This window comes from Parasteatoda tepidariorum, chromosome 4 (genome assembly GCF_982258835.1).
Source record: "Parasteatoda tepidariorum strain Cologne lab strain chromosome 4, Ptep-v5.0, whole genome shotgun sequence".
Lineage (NCBI taxonomy): Eukaryota > Metazoa > Arthropoda > Arachnida > Araneae > Theridiidae > Parasteatoda > Parasteatoda tepidariorum.
This window is the reverse complement of record NC_141758.1, coordinates 27332564-27342377: the sequence shown is the minus strand read 5'-3', so window position 1 is coordinate 27342377 and position 9814 is coordinate 27332564. Positions and strand designations below refer to the sequence as shown.

Sequence of the window (9814 nt, the reverse complement as noted above, 5' to 3'; positions counted from 1 at the left end):
AAAAGGATTTTGTGATTTTTTTAGATTCATAGTAGCACATTTTTTATCATGAGAAAATCCGCCATGATTGTTTATGGCTGGCAAATTTTATTACAGTGAAACCTCTAGGAAAGGCCACCACCTCTATTTACGACCCTTTTGGGAAGCACGGAACTTTTTTCCATAGATTTTGCATTGTAGAAAACCTTTAGGAGAAATCATTAAAACCTCTCCCAGCGACCGGGGAAACATCTACACGAAATGCGGAAAAGGTCAAATAAGTAGATTAAAATTTATTCTAATTATTTGTATGAGCCTCTTATTTAGAGAGTTCCTTTTGGCGATGCAACCTCATGTTGCAATCTGAGTGCACTAAAGATGATGCTATCAATAATTTACTTTTAGAGCTGAAAGTTAAATTAGGAAGAAAAAAAAAAGGTATTTTAGAGAAAAAAAAAGCATTCCAAACAAACCTCTTATCTTTTAAAGCTTACTGATTTTTATGACATAAAATTAAAAGCAAACGTAAACAAAAAACATAATTATTTATTTATTTAAAATAGCTTTATCATTCATAATTGGTAAATTAGTTTTTGAATCATATATAAATTATATAAAGTAATTTATGTGCAATGAGGTCTACTTTAGTACTATGTCTTGAGCTTTTCGATACTCGGTAAGAAATTTTACCTTATTACTAATGTTGAACAGAAAATTTTTAGTGGTAGATGATAGCGGTTTTTCTGTCTTTAAGGCTGCTCTATCGTATTATGAAATGTTGCTTTTTTGCTAATAATATGCTATTTTTATAACTGCTGTGAGTTTGCAACTGTTACTCAGGACTGTTAGGTTAAGTTTAGCTGATCTAAAGCCAGTGCTGTCTACACTTTGTTTGAAAACGGCACAAAACGTCGATATGGAGAAAAACCACAGTTTTGAAAAAAGAAAAAGAGTTTGTGGTCTAATTTTTTAACATTTAGAAACTCATTCCAATGCTGCATTGCATCACCGGGGCTCATAAAAAATTTGTTTTATCAACGACAAAATTTGTTTGCATTTTCAATTTCAGTCTTAAATGCTGTGAGATACTATCAATTAATTAAAATTCAATAAGAAACTAGCATTTAATATCTTAAAGAGATTCAAAATGATTTTAAATTTTCATGTAACTATGAATAAATTTAAGTCAAATTATTGCATAGAAAGAAAGTATGCAACTAACACGTTGATGTAGTAAGTAACAATGAATTTTAATATTTCCAACTTCATTAAAATAATTTGCAATTTGATTGTAAATAAGAAATCAAGGACGAACTATAAAAATGAACGAAACGTTTGAAAATGAAATTTTTTTACTCCTTTGAGCGACTTAAATTAAGTCATTAATTTTTTTTCTCTATAAGTTTATACAAACAATAGGAAAAATATTTGAATACAAATAGAGTGAGATGGAATGCTATTATAGAAGTCCTATGCTCTTGATTCGGAGTAAAGAGGAATGTGTGCATGTATGTTATACAAATTAGTTGCAATTTTATTGTGCTAAAATAAATAATCGAATTGAACTCTTTCTTTTTTTAAATTTTATTCAATCACTACTTAGTATTTATTTAATAATTTGCCTTGAAAAGCTAGAGATAGATATGTATTTGAACTTAAAAAAAATAAAATGCATTAATTTTTTTAATCGTTTAATTGCTGTTGAAATGGATTGTAGAATTCCAGAAAAAGGAACTAAGCTAAGAAAAAAGACCTTTTTTTTTGTACTTTGACGTAGAGCACATTTTTCAAAGAGCAGCAAGCTTATCCGAAGCATAAACGAGTTCACAATGCATTCAAGATGTTACTGGTAATTACTTCTTATCAAGCACGTAGGTATTACTTTTCCATGAGGATTATTCAGAATTTCAAAATTGATTCATTAAAGTGAGGTTAAACTTAAAATTGTGGTCTAATACTTATTCTTCATCGGTATTTGAATAGATATAAGTTGTGTTAAAATATTTAAAACTTAAAAATTTATTAATAAATTTAAAATTAAATTTCATTTTCAACTTGCAACAGAAAATTTATTAAAGTTGGAAGAAAATACTAAGAAAACGATTTTCTTATTCTGTATCTCTTCAATACATGGCACTGCAATGAAAAAAACTTCCAAGTATTTTTTAACAACTGTTTAGTAAGAATCTTGCATATCAATTGGTTCCTAAAAATTTGTAATGCAAATATCCTTAGAAAAGCAAACCAGAAACCGATTGTTCTGAAAATTAAGAAACGTAAATGGAAATAGATTTGCCATGTTCTACGTAAACCTAAAAAATTTAAGAAAAAAAAAACAAGTTTATAATTGTAACCCTCATGGCGATAGAAAAAGAGGAATACTTAAAAATACTTGTCGCAAGACGATTGAAAACAAAAGGAAAGACATGGAGAGAGGCAAAGTATTTGGCCACAAATAAAGTGAGATGGAAAGCTATGATAGAAACCCTATGGTAGAGTTTTTCCACTGAATTGAATGAGACGAATCCCGAAAAAATCCAACTATTAGTTTGAAGTTATAAGACTTTTATGTATAAAAAAGTACAAATTTGTATTTGTGCCTATTTGCGCATCAGATATTGCTATTTAAACAAGTAAGACATTGCGGTAAATTTAATGAGACTATACACAAGTCAAAAGAACAAAAGTTGCAGAAGCTTTTGTGCATAGTGCATAATCAATACTATTTTTTTACGACACGAACATATGTATACAATTCACATAGATAACCAGGAACTATCTGAACACGTAATGTAAATTTTCCTAGCTAATTTGTATGAGACCGATCCCGAAGCGATCGGACTAATGGTTGAGAAGTTATAAGCGTTCTATACGTACAAAAAATATAAATCTGTACATGTATGCATCTTACATTGTTATACAGACAATTGAAGTATTGTTTCATACGTATATTTTCCCGTACAATCGAATGAGACAAAAAACGATGCTTCAAAAATTGAAATATTTTCTTTTATTATGAATTACACTTATTATGAAGAAAACCTTGTAACTTCAAAACTAACTCCAATTTTATCTCACTCAATTCTGAAAAAGAAATTGGAAAATGTCCCTTATTTATTCAGATAATCTTCAGATAGAAAATTAAAAAGTTTATAAAACAATGATAAAAACAGCACTTTTATGCACAAAACCGCTTATCACTTATAAACAATTCATTCTATTATCTCGTATATAAGTCATTCAGCATAAAATAAATACATAAAAACAATGTTCCGCTTATTTAGAAAGCAATACCAGATGCGTTAATAGGAACAAGTTTAAATTTGTACTTTTTGTACATAAGTCAATAGTTTCTGGACTATGAGTTCTATTATTTCGGGATTGTTATGATTAAAATCAATGTGAAAAAAATTTACAAGAAAACTTTGCCTGTTTAAAATGCATGAATGCAAAACAGGACTAAGGGTAATCAAACTTTAGATTTTTGGAAGGATTTCACGAGGAAGTGATTTTCAAGATATGCAGTCTTGAGAGACAGTTATTTACACAGATTTATACAGTTAATACATTTTTAAGATTTCTGACAGTTATAACAAAAGAGGTATTTATGAGGTTTAAAAAAATTACTTTATTTCAACTAAAGAGAGTCAGGTATTCATTGAGGTGTATGAGATTTTATTTATATCTAAGCTTATTTTGAGGTTGTTTAAAGTGCACTTCATATTAATTAGCTCTCTTCCCAGAGTTCCGTGCGACCCGTCGAATGAGGAGTGTGTTCACATTCAAAAATCTATGCGAAATTCGGTGTGTTTGACAATTATTGATTTTGTTTTATAATTTTTTTTTTATCTAATATGTTTCTATTTTCAAACTTAAATTTTATTATTTTAGTTTTAAAGAATCGTCCTGATCTTAAGTAATTAAAGTCGGAGGATATTTTTGGAAGCTATTGTTGAAGGCTTAGCAATGAGAGAAAAAAAATCGGAATATTTCTCATCGCTCTTTAGGGTAACGCTACTGGTGAATCGTTGCAACAGGTTAAGCACAGTATATTTTATTGTTTGCTATTTATTCAAATGTAACTGTTTTTTCTTTTTTAAATATTTTATTTTGCTTGAATGTAGCAGTATACAAGCTGATTAATTGAACAAAATGTTCATAATTTCTCTTATAAATAAATCATTGAAAATTGAAAGATTTTAAAATAACATTTTTCCTTTGAAATTCTACTACAACTGCATGCTGATTGTTTGCTTGGATATCTGAATATATATGCTAAGTTTACTGTTGTTTATGAGTGAAAATATGCATAATTACACTGCATTTTACTTTTTTGTAATATATATATATTTACAGAGCTTATCCTCTAGTAGTTCCCTGATAATGCTGAGATGACCTAGCCTGGACTGTATATATAAAACATGTCCAAGCAACTGCTCAGCTTTACTCTGGGAAATAGTTCAGAATTTATATTAAAAGGAGAAAGTAATCTCACATTATAAACTACTAAATTTATGTAATTGTTGATCGCAATAGTTTGCATGATATTTGAAAACTAATAACTGTACTACTAGCTCAATTTTTCATGCGAAAAAAAAATCGCATATGCGAGCGTGAACCGGATTGGCGAATTTTGCCAATCAGCTTTTCGATTGCGCGCATGAAAGCTCCTTGAAGCATCGAAATAAATTAGGTGGAAATAGTACTATGTAAGCTGTAAACTTTATCAGAAGCATTTAAAAATAAGAATTGCTTTGAATTCTTTTGGCAACACAATTGTTATAGTGCCCTTCAAAACAAAACCTTGGAATTTGCTAGAATTTAACATTTGAGAAATAAAACTTGATATAAAAATGGCCTTTCGTGGCTTTGTTCAAAAATACATAGCTACTCCAGGAGTGAAGAAATGGTTTTTTAATAAAGCTGGTTACCAGAAATATGGCTTATTTCGTGATGATTGTATCTATGAAACGCCAGTGGTGAAAGAAGCGATACGTCGACTACCTCAGGATGTTATAGATGCAAGAGTTTATCGCATTCAGCGGGCATTTCAATTGACCATTCAGCATGACATTTTACCGAAAGACCAGTGGACGAAGTTTGAAGAGGATCAGAACAACCATTATCTTCAACCTTATATCGATGAAGTTCAACGTGAGTTAGATGAACGCAGGAAATGGGTTAAAGCACACTGAACTTAAGATAATAATATTTTCAAAATATATCTTATAGATATTCTGTCATTGTTTCTTTATAAAATTGGTTGTCAAATTCTTAGGTATTTCTAAATATGAATAAAATATTATAGCGAATGATATTGTATATTTCTGTATTATTGAAATGATTAACAAAAAATGATAAACCGTATGAAAAAATAAATTAACGTTTTCATCGCCTGAAATTATATGTTTACTAGGTAGTACCTATGCTAAAGAAATTGCCAACATCCATGTGAGCAACTAAAAAAAAAACCTCCAAAAAGAGAAAAATTTCTTAACTGGCATTGCATATTTTTAAAATTATTTGGGGATATTTCCATGTTGTGCCAACTAGATTTTAAGCTTGTAAATTTAAAAACAAGACATGTAGATGTTTGCCCGTGGGTGATTATGAGTTAGTCCCTATCAGTGATGTTTTTTTAGTTCCCCGTGGGTCGCTGCCCGAAAGTTGCTGGGGCTTGGTGATTATTCTGCTACGGATCACGATAAGGAAATCTCTCCAATTATTTGCTAGTTTAACAACCCTTCAGCTTTTCTTTTGATTGATTCTAATATGATTGCCTCTTGAATTTTTGTGCCTTTTTTAACTGTATTTTTTGATATACATATATGCATTTCAGTTTTTTACTTGTTGAATCAAGCAAAGCAGGTTATACACTGTTAAGATGCATTTAGGCAAGGTTTTAAAAAAATTATTTTAGAAATATTTTAAATTTTTATTCCTAAGTTTGCTTATAATATGAAAGTTAATGTCAATAACTATTTATCACTTGCTTTGTTGTAATGTAACCATTTTTTGTTAAGTGATATACTGTTTTTAATAGGTTTTCATAAATTTTACATAAATTTTCATAAATTTTTCATAAATTCCAAATTAAAGATTTTTCCACCTTTAGTGAAAAATCTTTAATTTGGAATAATAATAGAAATCAAGTCATAATAATAGTACAGAATAACATTAAGAAGGGATGATAAATAAGTAAAAAATTACTAAATATTATTTTGGATGAATAAACTTTTCAATGATTTTATACTAAAAATTTCTTTAGTCGTACATATTTTATTTTTAATCTGAAAAAAATTCTCAATTTCTGCATTTAACTGGACAATAAAAAAAGTTTTTAAAACCTAATTAAATTTTAATGCAATCATAAAAATCTGAATACTAATTAGTGTCATAGAAATGATTAAGATATAAAAAAGCAGTTTTTATGCTTTATAATAATATATAAACTTAATTTATAAATTATATCTTACAGTTTGAATAAGATAATTAAAAACTTTTTTTAAGCCATATAAATAATTTTATTTCTCAAACTGATAGCTTTTCATAAATTAATTTTAGTTATAAAGGTAAATCAATACAAACTGTTTAGACCAGCAGTACGCAAAAGGTGCTCCGCGAGCCTTTTGCAGACTTAGACAAAATGAAAAACTTTCTGAGAACTCATATTCAGGACTTAGCATGAGTCATTTTTCTCGCTTAATGTCATTATTTTAAAAATAGTAATTTTATTCATTATTTGTTAGGTTTAGACACTTATCTTGCCTTTATTTATTTGTGTTTCACAAATTTTCACACCTTCTTCTCAATTAATAGAAAGATTTCACATGTCCCTCTTCATTGAATCCATGACTTCACAGTCTACCTATGGCAGTGTTGTAAGACTTACCCAATTGTGCGACGTGTAAAAGAAGATTAATTTGGTGTCATAAAAGTTAAGCATTCTTAAGTTTACTAAGTTAGTATTAAGTGCTGAAACGTCTTTACTTTTTTTTTTCAAAATAAAAACTGTAAATAGACTTTTTACTTTTATATTGTTATTTTTTTAGAAATAGGATCTTACTATGCCACGTGAATTTGAGTAATATAATTTTGACACATAATTTCACATCATTGGATGTTTTTCATTATTTTTGACGTCATTAATTATTTAGATTTTTTTGGCCCTTTCTATGTGGTTTTTCTAATTGTGCTGTTTTGTATATGATGTTACGGCACTCAAATTTGAGTTGTCATCTTTGATTTCATCGTAAATCTACTTCGTTTTACGAGCATTTTGTCAGTCATTTTCATATGGTTTTTTAAAATTTCATTATTAATTTATACAAACAATGTTATAACGTCACATGGATTTCAGTAACAATACTATTTGTTAACGATTTATTCAAAAATCCATTCCCCCTCTGTGTTTAGCCTGTATGCACATGCAAATGTTTAAAAACTACATGTGAGGAACTACTTGCATGGCGTGCAATAAGTGCTCCATGATTTTTCAATTTTGGTTTTCTTTTGATTCACAGTGATAATTTCACATTGTTGAATGAAAGTTTTTTTTTTAAAAATTATTTTTCACTTTTTTGGTCTTTTCTATTATGGGTTTTTACATTCCAATATTTTTATAAAATGTTACATGCTTTTTTTCATTTTTGAGCTAGCATTTTTTGACACACTTGATTCCATTATAAATCCATGTCCTCTTCCAATTGTTTTTTATCTATTTCATTTGATATTAATACAATGTTATATTTTAAATTAATATGATGTTCTAATACTAAACGAATTTCCGGTTTCAGTAATGACTATTTGTTGATTTATTTAAAAATCACTTTTTCTCCCTATTGTTTTTTTTTAACCCCTTTTCCATTTCTTCTTTTTTGTTTCAATATTTTCTATCCTATATTATATATATTATCCTATATTGATATTTTCTATCCTATATTTTTACAGCATGCTAATTTCAAATTTAACCCCTTTAGAACAGTGATCACACAATTCTTTCTCGGCAGATGGTATCCATACAGGAAAATAGACTTCTATTTCTGCGACTATAACAACTCAAAATCATATGGGCGTGATCTCCTTAGTGTATTCTCATTTTAGTACGTATCTTGAGAATGGTTTTTCTCCTCAGGTGATGAAGGGGTTAATTATGGCAGTATCGTTTTTGAGGCATTTTTTTCGATGATTCCACTGTAAATGAACGTTTCTTGTTATTTTTTAGTATTAATTTTTCGGCTAGTTTTTTGAATTTTGACACTTTTATCACAATATTATTTCAAAATTTTAGTAATTAAGTTTAGCCGCACTTGTTTCACAGCAATTCCATTGTAAAACTAAGATGTTTTTCCCCTAGTTTTTTTCTTTGCAATAATAAATTATTTTAAGACTCCTGAAAAAAGCTAAAACAAATGATCACAATTAATAATTGGGATCATTTAATGTATTGACTTTACATGATAGCAACAATATTTTTGTTGTATACTTTTACTGCTATTTTAATATAATATTTTAAGCTGAAGTTAAACACGTAAAATTTTTTAGTTAGGAAAAATAATAGAATATTTATTTTTTTTAGTTATAGTTAATTAAAATGTAATTTAAGTTTATATTTGATTTCAACAGCAAGTAAAGTTTCTAAACCAATATATTTTTAAGGTAATTAAGATGTTAATGTTTTTACCTAAGTCACTATTTATCACTCATTAAACTATAGTCACTTTTATCACTCATTAAACTATAGTCATATAGTCACTTTTTTCATTACTTTTCTACAATGACTCGAGCTGAGTTCTGCAAATTTCAATTTAAAAACTTTCTACAAGCAATGTATTTCATTAATTCTCTTAATTAGTTTCAACCTTTTCGTTACTTAGATAATTTTGACAAAATTTGTTTGAAAATCTCTAATTTTTTTCTTGGTGTTTTAATTATTATAAAACTACATTGATGCCATACTATATATACATGTCAGCATATTTTTCTCTTAATTTTGACAGTTTTTTATTAGATGTAGTAGTATAATTTACGTACCAAATTTTCTATTTCCTATTTTTCTAAAATTGATTTTCAATATAAAATGAGTCACGTTACAAAAAATTTTCATGATGGTGACACATTTTCTGCGAATGACATTTGTGTATACTTGGCCCTAAAAAGCCTGTGAGTTAGGACCTTTTTTTAAATTTTTTTTTTATTAAACCTGTACTGAACTTTGGAACCAGTAATAAATTTTTATTCAACAAATAATCAAATATATTTTTTAAAAAATGAGGCAGTTTGAGTGAAATTTTATAAAAAATAGCAAATTTTACAATATAAATTTTTTTTTCTTCAAATAACAATATATTGAATAAACTATATGCATTTATGAATTGTATCAGTATTTCTAATCAAACTTTAAAATTCAAAACAAAATAACCGAATTCAAGAATAATGAGTTATTTTTCTCGAATTACCATTCTCAAATTTTATATCGGTTCTTATTTTAAAACATGGAAAATTATGCATAACGACATGGTTAAATATTATTGAAGCCCTTAGGGATTGAAACATATTAAAAAAATTTTTTAAACAATAATTTAATTTTTTGCAAATTTAAGTTATAAAATAAGTTTAAAATTAATACTAATTTGATGCATAACAGAACAGCTGCCCAACTTACCTTTACAGTAAATTTTTTTCGCCCCGTTTTTAGTCGCATATGAGTTTATTAGAATAAAATGAATGAATTTTTTTTTTGTTTAATTTTGGTGAGTAAAAATGATTCACAAACTGTTGACAGAAGCTTTTCAAGTAAAAAATATTAATGACTACAGCGTACAATGATTAATAT

The 9814-nt window shown here is 27.7% G+C and overlaps 1 protein-coding gene across 1 annotated transcript; it reads left to right on the top strand.

Moving 5' to 3' along the window:
* The first annotated feature begins 4724 nt into the window (after positions 1-4724).
* Positions 4725-5291, top strand: LOC107443236 (cytochrome b-c1 complex subunit 7). Its single transcript, XM_016057036.4, has one exon. The coding sequence runs from the start codon at positions 4833-4835 to the stop codon at positions 5172-5174; it is 342 nt and encodes a 113-aa protein (XP_015912522.3). The 5' UTR covers positions 4725-4832; the 3' UTR covers positions 5175-5291.
* The last annotated feature ends 4523 nt before the right edge of the window (positions 5292-9814 follow it).